At 53.7% G+C, this 16,318-nt stretch overlaps 1 protein-coding gene across 3 annotated transcripts; it reads left to right on the top strand.

Moving 5' to 3' along the window:
* Positions 1–557: 557 nt before the first annotated feature.
* LOC144730765 (uncharacterized) lies at positions 558–15,316 on the top strand. Of its 3 annotated transcripts, XM_078611504.1 has the most exons (10): positions 558–1,137; positions 4,161–4,325; positions 10,386–10,464; positions 10,932–11,042; positions 11,477–11,709; positions 11,903–11,994; positions 12,433–12,525; positions 12,804–12,886; positions 13,273–13,348; positions 14,298–15,316. In XM_078611504.1, exons 5-10 carry the CDS (start codon positions 11,642–11,644, stop codon positions 14,396–14,398), a joined length of 513 nt encoding a protein of 170 aa, XP_078467630.1. In that variant the 5' UTR covers positions 558–1,137; positions 4,161–4,325; positions 10,386–10,464; positions 10,932–11,042; positions 11,477–11,641; the 3' UTR covers positions 14,399–15,316. The 3 variants fall into 3 exon arrangements, with proteins under 3 accessions (XP_078467630.1, XP_078467629.1, XP_078467628.1); XM_078611503.1 differs by lacking the exons at positions 12,433–12,525; positions 12,804–12,886; positions 13,273–13,348; positions 14,298–15,316 and having other exon boundaries at positions 999–1,137; XM_078611502.1 differs by lacking the exons at positions 12,433–12,525; positions 12,804–12,886; positions 13,273–13,348; positions 14,298–15,316 and having other exon boundaries at positions 999–1,137; positions 11,474–11,709.
* The last annotated feature ends 1,002 nt before the right edge of the window (positions 15,317–16,318 follow it).

The following is a 16,318-nucleotide window of genomic DNA, read 5'->3' as shown; positions in this document are numbered from 1 at the left end:
GCATAAATACCAAATGATAAAACGTGAATATTCGCCATTCTTCTACGGCGGAAGTTCTACCCCTGCTTTGCTGTCTAAAAATGTCCGATCAGCGCGGTTGGCTACGTACGGTGTGAAAGAAGTTCAACAAAGACAAATATCCCCCCCGTGTAGCCTTAGCAGACTGTTGGGGCAAGTGCTGTTAGCGAGTGCCAACCTTTGAAGGCCAGAACGGCACCTCCGGCCGCCTTTGTCTCCCTACAACATAGGAGTTTATATTCAAAATAGGAGTATCCATAAGAGGGGTTTTTTTTACGTCGCATAAATATGATTTATTTACGCGATTTATCCCTATGGATATTGCTTGCGAAATCCTAGGTTTTAACTGTCAAAGGAATGCAACTCAACGTCTCCACTGACAATCTTTCACTTCCCCACTCACGGATGAGGGCGAGTTGAGAAGCAGTTGGGGGGGGGGGAACCCCCTCTGGCTGACGTCATCCACAGACTGCGCCCGGGGTGCGGTGTCTATATAAAGAGCGGCATCATGTGGGCAGCCCCCACACGCGGAGTCGCTCCGTGTCGCTCGCTCGCTTACTTAGCTAGCCAGCCAGTCAGCCAGTCGTTCGCTCAGTCACTCACTTAGTCGTTCAGTCACTCACCCAGTCGCTCAGTCATTCACCTAATCACTCAGTCACTCACCCAGTCGCTCAGTCACTCACCCAGTCACTCAGTCACTCACCTGATCACTCACTCAGTCACTCACTCACTCGCTCAGTCACTCACCCAGTCGTTCAGTCACTCACTCGCTCAGTCACTCACTCGCTCAGTCACTCACCAGTCACTCAGTCACTCACCCAGTCACTCAGTCACTCACTCGCTCAGTCACTCACCCAGTCACTCAGTCGCTCACCTGATCACTCGCTCAGTCACTCACTCGCTCTGTCACTCACCTGGTCACTCAGTCACTCGCCCAGTCACTCAGTCACTCACCTAGTCACTCAGTGGCTCAGTCACTCACCTGATCACTCGCTCAGTCACTCACTTGACCTGCTAAAACAAAGTGTTTAGTAAAATAGTCGCTCCGTCAACTCCGCGAGTCACTTCAGCCCAGCAAAGAAGTCGACGTGGATATATTACTACCTACCCGGGCGAACGGTGAGTTGAGCGTGTGGGTGAGGGGTGCGTGAGGGTTGGGTGAGGGTTCTAAGTTGTCTTGTGGTTGTTGTTGTTTGACTTGCATCCCACTGGGATTTTTGCACACAGCGTTGGTGAACGGTGCTTTTTCTGTAAGATTTTGCTGTTTTTTACCTGGATTTTTCTGTTTGCGCTTAGTCACTTTAAAATGTTGTCTTGTTCATGTTTTTGGTTTTTGTTGCGGTTGCACCCGATTTGAGCCGAATGGCTCACCGTGTTGGGTAAGGGTTGGGTGAGGGTGAGTGTTGGGTGAGGGTGAGGGTTGGGTGAGTGGGTGAGGGTCTAACACTGTGACGACTGTGAAGTTACTTCCGGGTTTGAGATCGCCGTCGGTGGGATTCCACGCGGCATTTGCACACAAAGATCACCCCCGACCGGCCTGAACGGCCTGTTGGGGCCAGCACCACGCCCGGCCGCCTTTGTCACCCTAGTGGCGATGTTTACACACCGCACCAGGCTACTCATTTGAGGCCGAATCGACCTAGGGGAGGCCCAGAACCGGTTTAGATAATCGTCACCGGTGTTGGCCGTGAGCGGGATTCGAACTCGGGTTGCCGGATTCGTAGCGCAGCGTAGCGCTAACCTCTACACCACCGCTCCCCACAGACACACACACACACGCAGAGACACACACGCAGAGACACACACACACGCAGAGACACACACACACGCAGAGACACACACACGCACGCAGAGACACACACACACACGCAGAGACACACACACACACGCAGAGACACACACACACACACGCAGAGACACACACACACACGCAGAGACACACACACGCAGAGACACACACACACGCAGAGACACACACACGCAGAGACACACACACGTGTGTATACACACACACATGTATACACACGTGTGTATACCACACACACACACGTGTACAAACACACACACGCAGAGACACACACACACGCAGAGACACACACACACGCAGAGACACACACACACGCAGAGACACACACACGCAGAGACACACACACACGCAGAGACACACACACGCAGAGACACACACACACGTGTACAAACACACACACGCAGAGACACACACACACACACGCAGAGACACACACACACACGCAGAGACACACACACACGCAGAGACACACACACACGCAGAGACACACACACGCAGAGACACACACACACGCAGAGACACACACATGTATACACACGTGTGTATACCACACACACACACGTGTACAAACACACACACGTGTACAAACACACACACGCAGAGACACACACGCAGAGACACACACACGTGTATACACACGTGTGTATACCACACACACGTGTACACACACACACGTGTATACCACGCACGTGGACACGGGGCCCGTCGCGACCGTACCGGTGTGACGATCGATGGGGAGCGGTGGCGCAACGGTTAGCGCGCCGCGTCTACCACCAAACACCGGCAGACGATTGCCCTGTGCCTCCCCTAGGTCGACTCGACCTCAAATGAGTACCACTCCACCCCCCGTCGCGTACCGTGTACGGCCTTCATCGCTTGCTGCTGCTAATCGCTACTCGGCCCTGGTGATCAGTGTTGGCGGTCTGTGTTGAAGTCTACACGGGGGGCGGGGGGGGGGAGTCGCTCCTCGTCTGCCTTTTCTGGGGGGGGGGGGGTAACGCCGCGCGCGCGCGCGCCTGCTCGACGTGGAAGAGTAGGCCAAAGTTCGTGGGGGTGGGTGGGTGGGACTGTCACGGGTGCACGCGCGTCATCTCGAACGGGGTGGGGGTGGAGGGTGCGGCCGAGTCACGCGCTGGGTTGTGACGTGGGGCATGGGGGTGGGTGGGGGTGGGGCATGGGGGTGGGTGGGGGTGGGGCATGGGGGTGGGAGCAGAGATTCACGAGACGGGGCAGGCCCGGGCAGGGACGCAGGTCCACTCTACACCCATCCACCCAGTCACCCACCTACCCACCCATTCGCCTACCTACAAAACCCATTCACCTACCCACCCACCCGCTCACTCAAGCTCCCATTCATTGATTCACTCACTCACCCACTCGCTCACACTCTCATTCATTAATTCACTCACCCACTCACGTATCCATTCGCTCGCTCACGGCACGCACTCATTCATTCACTCGTCCACCCACTCGTTCATTCACTCACCCACTCGTTCATTCACCCATCCACTCGTTCATTCACTCACCCACTCGTTCATTCACTCACCCACTCGTTCATTTACCCACCCACTCGTTCATTCACCCACCCACTCGTTCATTCACCCACCCACTCGTTCATTCACTCACCCACTCGTTCATTCACCCACCCACCCATGTACTCACCCATTCACCATCTCGACTCACCCCTCCAAGGTGAGTCGCGTGGCGAGCAGATAAAGACAAAGTCCCCCCGTGTAGCCTACACAGACTGTTGGGACAAGTGCTGTTAGCGAGCAGTAAGGGGCCATCCATTGAGTACGTGCGCATGGAGGGGGAAGGGGGGGTTGACCCAAATGCGTTCGCTTGCCTATGGGGGGGGGGGGGGTCTGCTGACAATGTGCGCATAGGAAACGGGGGAGGGGGCGGTGAAGCCTCGATAATAATGTGTCTACATTGGCCTTCAACTGAGTTAGAGAGTCCGCCGGTGGACATTCTGTCAATATTATTCATCCTTGATCGTTTCTACGTTGATTCAATATCGGACATTCTATTGGATTCCGGGGGGGGGGGGGGGAAGTGTAAAAAGTCCGCGTGAGTACGGGGAGGGAGGGAGGGGGGGGAGGGGTCAAGTTTTGACAGATTTTTGCCACCGACTCAATGGAGGGCCCCTGACCTGTGAAGGCCGGCACGGCACACGATGGGCCAGGTTGGCCAGCACCACGCCCGGCCGCCTTTGTCTCCCTCGCGGACATGGTTTACACACACCAGCTACTCGTTTGAGGCCGAGCCGACCTAGGGGAGGCCCAGAACGTTACACCCAGACACTGATGTGATGTCTCTCTCCCTCGGGCTCCAGAATAATCGCGAGAAGGAGAAGATGATGAAGAAGAGGCGAGAGATGAGAGAGGAGGAGACTCGCCCCTCCGAGTTGCTGAGTTCGGAGAGGGGCGAGGGGCAGGGAGCCACGATGACTACGCCGAGCTTACCACCACTTCTCCTGCTGGGCTGCCTCTTCATCCAGGTTGGTGTGTACGTGGGGTGTGTGTGTGTACGTGGTGTGTGTGTGTACGTGGGGTGTGTGTGTACGTGGTGTGTGTGTGTGTACGTGGTGTGTGTGTGTGTACGTGGTGTGTGTGTACGTGGGGTGTGTGTGTACGTGGGGTGTGTGTGTACGTGGTGTGTGTGTGTGTACGTGGTGTGTGTACGTGGGGTGTATCTGTGTGTACGTGGTGTGAGTGTGTACGTGGTGTGAGTGTGTACATGGTGTGTGTACGTGGTGTGAGTGTGTACGTGGTGTGAGTGTGTACATGGTGTGTGTACGTGGTGTGAGTGTGTACGTGGTGTGAGTGTGTACATGGTGTGTGTACGTGGTGTGAGTGTGTACGTGGTGTGAGTGTGTACATGGTGTGTGTACGTGGTGTGAGTGTGTACGTGGTGTGAGTGTGTACGTGGTGTGTGTACGTGGTGTGAGTGTGTACGTGGTGTGAGTGTGTACATGGTGTGTGTACGTGGTGTGAGTGTGTACATGGTGTGTGTACGTGGTGTGAGTGTGTACGTGGTGTGAGTGTGTACATGGTGTGTGTACGTGGTGTGAGTGTGTACATGGTGTGTGTACGTGGTGTGAGTGTGTACATGGTGTGTGTACGTGGTGTGAGTGTGTACGTGGTGTGAGTGTGTACGTGGTGTGTGTACGTGGTGTGAGTGTGTACGTGGTGTGAGTGTGTACATGGTGTGTGTACGTGGTGTGAGTGTGTACGTGGTGTGAGTGTGTACATGGTGTGTGTACGTGGTGTGAGTGTGTACGTGGTGTGAGTGTGTACATGGTGTGTGTACGTGGTGTGAGTGTGTACGTGGTGTGAGTGTGTACATGGTGTGTGTACGTGGTGTGAGTGTGTACGTGGTGTGAGTGTGTACATGGTGTGTGTACGTGGTGTGAGTGTGTACGTGGTGTGAGTGTGTACATGGTGTGTGTACGTGGTGTGAGTGTGTACGTGGTGTGAGTGTGTACATGGTGTGTGTACGTGGTGTGAGTGTGTACGTGGTGTGAGTGTGTACATGGTGTGTGTACGTGGTGTGAGTGTGTACGTGGTGTGAGTGTGTACATGGTGTGTGTACGTGGTGTGAGTGTGTACGTGGGGTGTGTGTGTACGTGGTGTGTGTGTGTACGTGGTGTGTGTGTGTGTACGTGGTGTGTGTACGTGGTGTGAGTGTGTACGTGGGGTGTGTGTGTACGTGGTGTGTGTGTGTACGTGGTGTGTGTGTGTGTACATGGTGTGTGTACGTGGTGTGAGTGTGTACGTGGTGTGAGTGTGTACATGGTGTGTGTACGTGGTGTGAGTGTGTACGTGGGGTGTGTGTGTACGTGGTGTGTGTGTGTACGTGGTGTGAGTGTGTACATGGTGTGTGTACGTGGTGTGTGTGTACGTGGGGTGTGTGTGTACGTGGGGTGTGTGTGTACGTGGTGTGTGTGTGTGTACGTGGTGTGTGTACGTGGGGTGTATCTGTGTGTACGTGGTGTGAGTGTGTACGTGGTGTGAGTGTGTACATGGTGTGTGTACGTGGTGTGAGTGTGTACGTGGTGTGAGTGTGTACATGGTGTGTGTACGTGGTGTGAGTGTGTACGTGGTGTGAGTGTGTACATGGTGTGTGTACGTGGTGTGAGTGTGTACGTGGTGTGAGTGTGTACGTGGTGTGAGTGTGTACATGGTGTGTGTACGTGGTGTGAGTGTGTACGTGGTGTGAGTGTGTACATGGTGTGTGTACGTGGTGTGAGTGTGTACATGGTGTGTGTACATGGTGTGAGTGTGTACGTGGTGTGTGTACGTGGTGTGAGTGTGTACATGGTGTGTGTACGTGGTTTAGTGGGGAGCGGCAGTGTAGCGGTTAGCGCTGCGCTACGAGGCGCGGCAGTCCGGAGTTCGATTCCCGCTCACGGCCAACACCAGCGACGATTATCTGAACCGCTCCTGGGCCTCGCCTAGGTCGACTCAGCCTCAAATGAGTACCTAGTGCGGTGTGTGGTAAACATCGCCACTGGGGAGACAAAGGCGGTCGGGCGTGGTGTTGGCCTTCATAGGTGCTCGCCAACAGCACTTGCCCCGACAGTCTGTTAAGCCTACACGGGGGATCTTTGTCTGTGTGTGTTTATATCTGTATGTATATGTCTGCATATTTATGTAAAATGCAGATATGGGATTAGTCACTACTTGTGGAATGTGTAGGTGATTGGGGGGTCTCAAAGTCATATTACATCTTGACTTAAAGCTTTTGTGCAGGAATTCATATTATTTGGGTCTTTCGGTGTAGTCACCTATTTAGTGACTTTACCAAAAGACCCAAAGAATATAGAAAAACATGAGTTGTGTTAAGATGTTCAAACCACAAGGCCTTAGCCATGGAGTCAACATTGGGGGGGACCAAATCTCTCAGGGGGCCTTGGGGCCCCCCCCAAGAAAAATATATAAATGTGAAAACTTATTTCCTGCCTAAAATATTTAAAAAATGTCACTAACACATTGGATGGACTTTTTGTTTATTTTTTACAATAATGTCTAATAGTGTATTGTATTACATTGCTCTGTTTTTACTTTTTTAACATTTCTTGTTTCATTGTATGTAATGTTTGAGATTAGGGATTCATAAAGTACAACCATAATCATATAAACAAATCTATGCATTGATTTTTTATGAAGACAAGTCCAGATATTGTGGCCAAGGTTTAGCAAATTGTTGTTTTTATTTACATAGCATAGCAATTATTATGACTTTTTAATATTTTTATAGCAATATATTGGGGGGACATTTTGAGCATATTTGAATATTGGGGGGGGGGATGTGTTCCCCCCAATATATATTATAATTAAGGCCTTGGTTCAAACACCCAATTAGATACCTTTCTGCAAAAAAAATAAAGTACTGCATAAGCCACACACACTACTCGTGGCAAAACATGCAAACCAACGTGCTCTGATAACACTGGTCAACAAAAACATTTTTTTCTGGCCTGGACTTTTGCAGCTGTTCTAGACTAATTTCAGGGTGCTGATTCCAGAACTGATGTCAGATTTGCTCTATCACGTCTCATTTTATGCTATCGGCATACCCCATTTTCATTGATTTTACCCGAAATTAACTCTGTCACTTATGATTGCAAGTTGTTGCGAGGCAGTGACTGCTTTAGTGTTAAAAGGTGGTGCTGTATTTTAGGATAGTGTGTTTATAACATCATTTTATGTAGATATCCACATTTATTTCATATTTTTCTTCTGCAGTTTTTATTGAAAATGCAATATTTGATTTCTCAAAAACCTGATGTGATAGACAAAAGCTGATGCCAGATTTGGAATCAGCACCCCAAAATTACATTGAAACCGTTGGAATACCTTATGCCAGAAAAAGTGTGTTGACCAGTGTAATGTATACATTGTCTTTGAAACTGATTGGGCTACACCAGACACTGCTTTCTTTATGGCCTAGTCACACCAGCGGTGTTAGAACAGGGAAGGCCTGGTTCTCAACGCCATAAACAAGCCAATCGCTTTTAAAGACAATGCAAACACTACTATCAGAGCATGTTTGTTTTCCACAAGTGCCGTGTATGGTTATTGCAGACTTGATGCCTTGCAAAAAAAGGTTTCTATTTGGGTGTTTGAACATCTTGGCACAACTCCTGTTTTATTGCCCGAGGATTGTCTCGCCCAGCCTTACACATAGGCCTCGTCAAGGTGAGGTAATTTACCCTTTTTACCGGGTAAAAGGGTAAAGGTAAAGGTGTCGACATGCCAAGGGGTAAGGTAAAGGGTAGGGTAAAGGTAGGCTCGTTGCTTTTTACCTTTTACCTTACCTGCTAAAGGGTAAAAGGTAGGGTAGAGTGATTGTATTGTGGTAAGGTAAAAGGTAGGGTAAAGGTAGGCTCGTTGTTTTTACACTTTTACCTTACCTTGCCCGAGGCCTACTTACACACTCGCACCACACAAGCAACACGGCATGCCCTCCGCACTCAACATCGCACACATCACATCAATCGCGCGCACGGGTGATGCACCAGGGGAGCGTCGGAGGTCAGGGGTGACGCACACAGCACGGCCTTGGGCAGGGAATCGAGATTGGGGGGGGGCGGGGTGAGCCATGGTGACGCACGACACACGAACCCGACGGGTGGGTGGGTGACCACTGATCGGATCGGGGAAGAGGCGTACATCGGAGATGGGCGATTGGTGGAGAAGGGCGGAGAGGAGGTTGAAAATGGACTGTGGAACGAGGAAACGGGGTTGGTTGTGATGACGAGTGTTGCTGTGGCGGACGAGCGGCGATGGCGCAATAAATCAGTTGAAGTACACCGGCCCAAGTCTCCTTTTCACTGCGAAAAAAAAAGGTCCCAGAGACTTGGGCCATCACGCCGCAGTGACCGACTCTCGCCAATGGGGCGCCACGGTGGCCAGGAGATGTTAACTACCTCGCCTGGTGTGCAGGAGGTCGTGGGTTTAAGCCCGACCCTGACGCCTGCTGCTTTATATTTTGAGTTTGCGTGTCTCTCTCTCTCATCATCATCACGGTGGCCAGGAGATGTTAACTACCTCGCCTGGTACGCAGGAGGTCGTGGGTTCAATCCCAATCCTGACGATGCCTGCTGCATATTTGGAGTTTGCGTGTCTCTCTCATCATCAGGGTGGCTAGGAAATGCTAACTACCTCGCCTGGTATGCAGGAGGTCATGGATTCGAGCCCGACCCTGATGCCTGCTGCTGTATATTTTGAGTCTGCGTGTCTCTCTCTCTCTCCATCTCTTTCCCTGTGATCGCGTGGATTTTTCTCCGGGTCCTCTACGGTTTCCCCCCCTCCACATTTAGAATCAACGTCGCGTGTATTTGGCTGCTGCTGTGAATGTCCACATGATGATATAAGCCCACTTTGTCGAGCTGTCGTTCGTGATAGCCAAGTCGCTTCTGAAAAAGAGCTACAGAGCTCAGGGAGCCTTACCTGGTGAAATAAAAAATGTAGGAAAGACTTCAGTGGATCTTTAATATCCACCATCAAGAAGGCGGGCGGGCGCGTGGTAGTAGTATTGTTTTTATGGTAAATACACACGACACACGCGGGCGTTTTGTGGTTTCTTATCTTCCGGCTGTACAATCAATCGGCGCCTCCTCCACACCACAGACCTCCCCTTTCAACCATCACCCCCAACCACAACCATCATGACCATCGTCATCACCACCGCCATCGTCATTATGATCACTGTTACCATTGTCATTAGCACCACCATCACCACTATCGTCATCACCATTGTCGTCATAATCGTCATCATCACCACCACCAGCAGCGTCATCACGATCACAGTCATCATTATCACCATCAACTCTATTGTCATCATAAGCGTCACTGTCATTGCCATCACTATTATCGTCATCACCATCATGCTCCTTATGAGTGCCTCCCTGATTACAGACCAATCGAGATCTTATTGGTCACCCCGTGCCCTTATAAATGTCAACGTTCATCCTACAAAGTCCCATCACAAGGGAGAAACACAACAGAAATAGACAAAAAAACATGTTTTTGCCCGTATTGAAACCGCTATACGCCGTATGGACCTGAAAACTCAAATTTCCCTGCACAAGAATACGGGGTAAACCGTATGGGTTGACACGGTATGCTATCATCACCGTTGTCATCATCGTCATGATCATCACCACCACCATTGTCACCACCAACATCATCACCAGTATTGTCATTATCATCGTCATCATGAGCAGCAGCCGGAGCCCCTTTACCCGAACTCGGAGCGAGATGAGAGATCGTGACGTCTCTCTTACCTGTCTCCTCGCTCACCTGTGCGTCTCCCTCGCCCGAGGCTCTCACCTGTCACTCTGACCTGCCCCTCCTGTGTCTCTCACCTGTGTTTGTCTCACCTGCGTCTCACCTGCGTCTCACCTGTGTCTCACCTGTGTCTCACCTGTGTCTCACCTGTGTCTCACCTGCGTCTCACCTGTGTCTCACCTGTGTCTCACCTGTGTCTCACCTGTGTCTCCTGTGCCCCTCACCTGTTACTCACTCACCTGTGCGTCTCTCACCATGTCTAGATGCTGTGCGTGGGCGGGACTCCGGTCACGGCGCCTCCGTGCACGCAGCCTGGGCCCTGGGGCATCCGCTGTCTCCCAGGTGGGTCACTGCAGTCTAGATATAGACTGTTTCCCAGTCGCGGGTGCTGCGGTGGCTAGGAGATGTTAACTGCCTCGCCTGGTATACAGGAGGTCGTGGGTTCGATCCCGACACTGACGATGCCAGTTGTCTATTTAGACTTTGCGGTGTCTCTCTCTCTCTCTAATCATCATCATCACGGTGGCTAGGAGATGTTAACTACCTCGCCTGCTATGCAGGAGGTTGTGACTTTGATCCCGACCTTGACTCCTGCTGCTGCTGTATATTGGTTTGGCCGCGTTGGGTTGTGGTGGGGGGGGAGTCCGACGACACGGACGAGGCCGGATTATAATGCGCACTCTGCCCGCCCGCCCAGGGAGACCGATGGCGAGTGGCGGGTTGGCATGGCTGCGAGCTCGCCTCTCCGCTGCCTGGCCGTTGACGATTTATCTCTTTTTCTTCTCGTGCGCCGTGGGGTGGGCGCCCAGGGTGCTTCCTGGAGGAGGAGAGCGGCACCTGCGCCCCGTGCCCGCGCGGCTCCTTCATGGACCACATCAACACCAAACACAAGTGCCTCAGGTGCAGAAGCTGTAACGCAGGTACCGCTCCTCACGGGCCACGCAGGAGCCTTGCACGAGTCACATGACCACAAGCCACGCACAAAACACACACGAGTCACATGACCACGCACGAGCCACATGATCACTCCTAAGCCTTGCACGAGTCACATGACCACAAGCCACGCACAAAACACAAACGAGTCACATGACCACGCACGAGCCACATGATCACTCCTAAGCCTTGCATGAGTCACATGACCACAAGCCACGCACAAAACACACACGAGTCACATGACCACGCACGAGCCACATGACCACGCACGACCCAAACCGCATTCAGGCAAGTTGACGCCCAGGTTGATTCTGTGCTGCGGGGTGAGAACGTTGCAGCATGGAGACTCGCCAGCCCAGAGCACACAGCCAACCCCTCGCTCTTGCCCCACCCACCCCCGCCCCTCGTCCCCCTGGAGCAGAGGCCGGCTTCGAAGAGGGGCGGCCGTGCAGTGCGCAGGCCGATGCGGAGTGCCACTGCCGCCCCGGCCTGCACTGCGTGACCCCCGACTGCCCGCTCTGCCAGGGTCAGCCGCTGTGCCCCCCGGGGCAGCAGCCCGGGCCCCCCCCCGGAGCCCAGCTCCTGCATGCCCTGCCCACCCGGCTCCTACTCCGACTCCACGTCCGCCACGCTGCCCTGCAGGGAGCACACGCGGTGAGTGCCGTGTTGGGGAGGAGATGATGGTGGTGATGGTAGTGTGTGGGTGTATGGTGGTGATGGACATGGTGGTCATGGTGGTGATAGTGACGGGTGGTGGAATTTATGGTGGTGATAGGGATGGTGGTGGTATTGATGGTCGTGACGGTGGTGACGGTGGTGACGGTCGTGTGTGTGTGTGTGTGTGCAGCTGTGAGGATTCTGGATTGAGAACCATTGCCAATGGCACGGAGACCACGGACACAAAGTGTGAAGACCGAGGAGCGGCCTACTTCGCATTTGGTATGCAAGGGGGAGGGGTACGGGGGGGGGGGCACGGGGACGTGGAGATAGAGCCACACAAAGACAAATATCCCCGTGTAGCCTTAGCAGACTGTTGGGCAAGTGCTGTTAGCGAGCAGCACCTATGAAGGCCGGCACGGCGCACGAGGGGGCGGGTGGCCAGCACCACGCCCGGCCACCGAGCGGCGATGTTGTTTACACACCGCACCAGGTACACATTTGAGGTTGAGTCGACCTAGGGGAGGCCCAGGACCGGTTTAGATAATCGTCACCGGTGTTTGGCGGTGGCCATGAGCGGGAGTCGAGCCCGGGTGGCCGGGTTCGTAGTGCAGCGCGGTGACCGCTACACCACCGCTCCCCACCACACGCACACCGTGACACGGAGTACGCCGCATGCGTGCTGGTGCTGAGAGCGAGTTGCCTCTTCTGTGCCCCCAGGATCGATTTCGGTGGTCATGGTCTCGCTGGCGGTGCTGGTGGTGCTCACGGTGCCGGCAGCGGTGGGGCTCTGCTTCGTACTTTACCGCAAAGGTGAGAAACAACGCACCGAGGCCGGCACCACCGGCCCAGGTCACAGAGGCCGAGCCAGGAGGGCCCAGGTTCCAATCCGGCTCTCGGTCGCCCAGCCACAGCGAATCACACCAGGGTCGTGTAGACTCGCGCGGAGGCCTGTAGACTTTCACATCAAGTTATTTTGATGACAGCGATGACGATGATGATGACGATGACAGCGAGACACTGACGATGAGATGCTAGGTGGAGCCACTGTGGGTGGGGGCTGATGACACTTTCCGTGGCGCTCTCTGTAGGCTGCTGCAACAAGGAAAGAGACGACGCAGCGGAGTTGGACGACAAGGAGGACAGCACGACGCACCTGCAGCCCTCCGACGAGGCGAGTGACACCTCCCTCTCTCTCCCCTCCCTCCCTCCCCACCACCCTCTCCCTCCCTCCCCACCACCCCCTCCCTCCCCACCACCCCCTCCCTCCCCACCACCCCCTCCCTCTCCACCACCCCCTCCCTCCCTCCCCACCCCCTCCCTCCCCACCACCCCCTCCCTCCCCACCACCCCCTCCCTCCCCACCACCCCCTCCCTCCCTCCCCACCACCCCCTCCCTCCCCACCACCCCCTCCCTCCCTCCCCACCACCCCCTCCCTCCCCACCACCCCCTCCCTCCCTCCCTCCCCACCACCACCCCCTCCCTGGGCTACCACTGCATGTGCGTCTCCATGATCGCTGTGGCCCCTGAGCGTGCCTTCTTCTCTTCGTGTCCTGCAGGAGAACGAAGATGACGCCACCAACGTCCCCAGCGTCGCCAGCGTCGCCAGCGTCGCCAGCGCTGTGGCCCCTCTTGGTACGGTACACTCTCCCGTAGCGCACTTCCCATCGCACTCTCCCGTTACTCTCCCCATCGCACTCTCCCGTTACTCTCCCCATCGCACTCTCGAGTCTCACTCACTAGTCGCACGCGACCATGGGGATAGAGTAGAGGACGCGCAAACTCCAAATATGCGGGCATCATCGAGATCGGGATCGAACCCACAACCTCTCGCATACCAGGCGAGGGAGATTAACATCTCGGCAGCGCGGCGACCCTCGCTGAGAAAAACACACGGGGTGACACGCACACGGGGTGTGCGTGTCACCCCGTGTGTGTGTGTCACCCCTTTGTGTGTGTCACCTCGCGGCTTCCTGCGTGACGACCACAGGCCCCGCAGCGCCGCGAGAGCGACAGCAGCGGCAGTCCCGCGTCTGCCCGGTCGTTCTCGTCAACCCTACAACGTGAATGACACTGGTCAACAACAAAAAAACACATTTTTTTCTGGCCTGGACTTTTGCAGCTGTTTTAGACTAATTTCAGGGTGCTGATTCCAAATCTGATCTCAAATTTGCTCTATCACATCTCATTTTTATGCTATCGGCATACCCCATTTTCATTGATTTAACCCAAAATCAACTCTATCACTTATGATTGCAATTGTTGCGAGTCAGTGACTGCTTTAGTGTTAAAATATGGTGCTGTATTTTTAGGATAGTGTGTTTATAATATCATCTTATGTAGATATCCACATTTATTTAATATGTTTCTTCTGCAGTTTTTATTGAAAAAGCAATATTTGATATCTCAAAAACCTGATGCCAGATTTGGAATCAGCACCCCAAAATTACCTTAAAACCGTTGGAATACCTTATGCCAGAAAAAGTGTGTTGACCAGTGTAATGAGTCTTCGTAGATGCGCTTGAAAACGCAATAAAATAAACACAACACGCGTTTCCCTTTCTACCCCCCCCCCCTCCCTTAGCTCCCAGCATCCAGTTCAACGTGAACGCTCAGTTCGTGCAAGTGGGAAACTGTAACCGCTGCTCTGTGGACGGACATGAGCCGGGCTCCCCGGTCACATAATCAATAGGGGGAGCAAGCTAAGCCTAACTCACGGTTGGGGGGGGCAGACAGATGGCACCCGCACCTCGTGAGGGAACAGCAACAGCATCGTCGGAACTGTCGCAGATGAAGAATGCCGGAAGAGGAGCCGAGGATGAGGATGAGGCCTTGCTGGTGGCGGTGGATCGCGGCTTGAGGAGAGGAGCGATGGACACTGGCCGAATGAGGGGGGGGCCACAATGGGGGGGCCCGCATCGCGGACTTTTTCTACGACGTCCTAAAGCGTACCGTGGTTACCTCGCCATCGCTTACCCCCCACGGGGGTTACGAACTTTTACCTTTCGAGGTACCCGAATGCTTTTGGGCTGCGTGGCGATGCGCTGGTACCCAGGTGGCAGCGGGTGGTCCTGACTGCGGCAGTTTCTTTCACGGGGACTCTTTTAATGGGTGTTTTTTTTCTCACCCGCAATGCCGTCTTTTACGTTGACATTTATTGTACCTGTCGTATAATTAAGGGTTGCGGGGAGTGAGGATTGAACGTGGAAAAGACAAAGGCGACGGTGTTCGGAAGGGGAGGACATCGAGAAAGAAGTATAATGGCGGGAAAGCGCCAAGGTTTGCGAACGTCAAGGAACTTGTATAGTTGGGAAGGCTCCGGACATGGGAAAATGACCGCGCGGGAGACACGGGAGACACGGGGCGCGAGGAACGCAAAGGCAAAAGGAGGAATGGCAGCACTTCAGACATCTGGAGAAGCAAGCGAATCGGCCACAAGTCCAAAGTGACCATCTCGAGGACGTGTGCGTGTTCAGTACAGCTTTGTACGCCGGCGAGAATTGGAGGTTTGAACAAAGACTGGCGGAGATACGAGACTGGCACTCAACATTGCATTGCTGCAGAAGGATGCTGCATCTACGCTGGAACCCAACAGTGAACCAACGTAGAAGTGAGAAAAATGCCTATAGATTGTTTTTGTTTATATATATATTCTTTATACATTGGCTGCGTGGTTGACTTGTACTTGGGATTGTATTTATCAGAGTAATCGTGATGGGGTGGTTGGTACCGGTGATTGATTGAATCGGCTGTTCGGCGCGATGTCCGATGTTTCGATGCGTGATGCCCGGCTCAATAAACCCGCAGCTTCCACCCGACGCACCTTCCGATTCGCGTGGTTGGCTACACGCGTAGGGTGTGAAAGAACCATCTTCTTAGGTTTTTTTTTTACTTTCTACGTGACTTTACCGAAAAAACCTAAGAAGATGATTCCTTGCAGTCACGAAAGCTTCAAATCTAGGTGTGAAAGAAGTTCAACACGCGATACGAAACGACGCACGCCTGGGACCTGCTCGCTCATCGCCACGCAAGGAGACCACCCCACCAGGAGGGCCCCAGGCATTATGACCTCACTGCTGCCCCCCCCCCACACACATCCGAAACGATGACATCACCCCGCGCGTAATTTTGGTGACATCTTAACCCCCCCACCCTACCCGTTATCCACCGCCCACCGACCTCAGCTCAGATCGCCCGGCCCATTAAGTAGCCACACCCACTAGTCGGAAAATCCCACTCACCACTCAGATAGCCCCGCCCACTATGGTGGCCACGCCCACTAATCGGGTAACTACTCAGGTGGTCCCGCCCACCACTCAGAGAGCCCCGCCCACTGCTTTTGTCGCTCCATCCACTGCTCAGGTCGGTATGGCTGACCTGGTATGACCCACCCAATGTCTCACCCGGTATGGCCCACGTGGTACGGTTTGCCTGGTATGATCCACCCAATGTCTCACCCGGTATGGCCCACGTGGTATGGCTGACCTGGTATGATCCACCCAATGTCTCACCCGGTATGGCCCACGTGGTATGGCTTGCCTGGTATGATCCACCCAATGTCTCACCCGGTATGGCCCACGTGGTATGGCTGACCTGGTATGATCC

This window comes from Lampetra planeri, chromosome 36 (assembly GCF_965212315.1).
Source record: "Lampetra planeri chromosome 36, kcLamPlan1.2.h2, whole genome shotgun sequence".
In the NCBI taxonomy this organism is placed as follows: domain Eukaryota; kingdom Metazoa; phylum Chordata; class Hyperoartia; order Petromyzontiformes; family Petromyzontidae; genus Lampetra; species Lampetra planeri.
Note: the sequence above shows the minus strand (reverse complement) of the source record. Positions and strands in the feature narration are given on the sequence as shown.

Bases quoted from the DNA above. Each gene is read 5' to 3' on its own strand.
- LOC144730765 (XM_078611502.1), top strand. From the start codon at position 4,182: ATGATGAAGAAGAGGCGAGAGATGAGAGAGGAGGAGACTCGCCCCTCC. The intron at 4,326-10,385 runs GTTGGTGTGTAC...CACCATGTCTAG, and splicing joins TGGGCTGCCTCTTCATCCAG to ATGCTGTGCGTGGGCGGGAC. The intron at 10,465-10,931 runs GTGGGTCACTGC...GTGGGCGCCCAG, and splicing joins GGGCATCCGCTGTCTCCCAG to GGTGCTTCCTGGAGGAGGAG.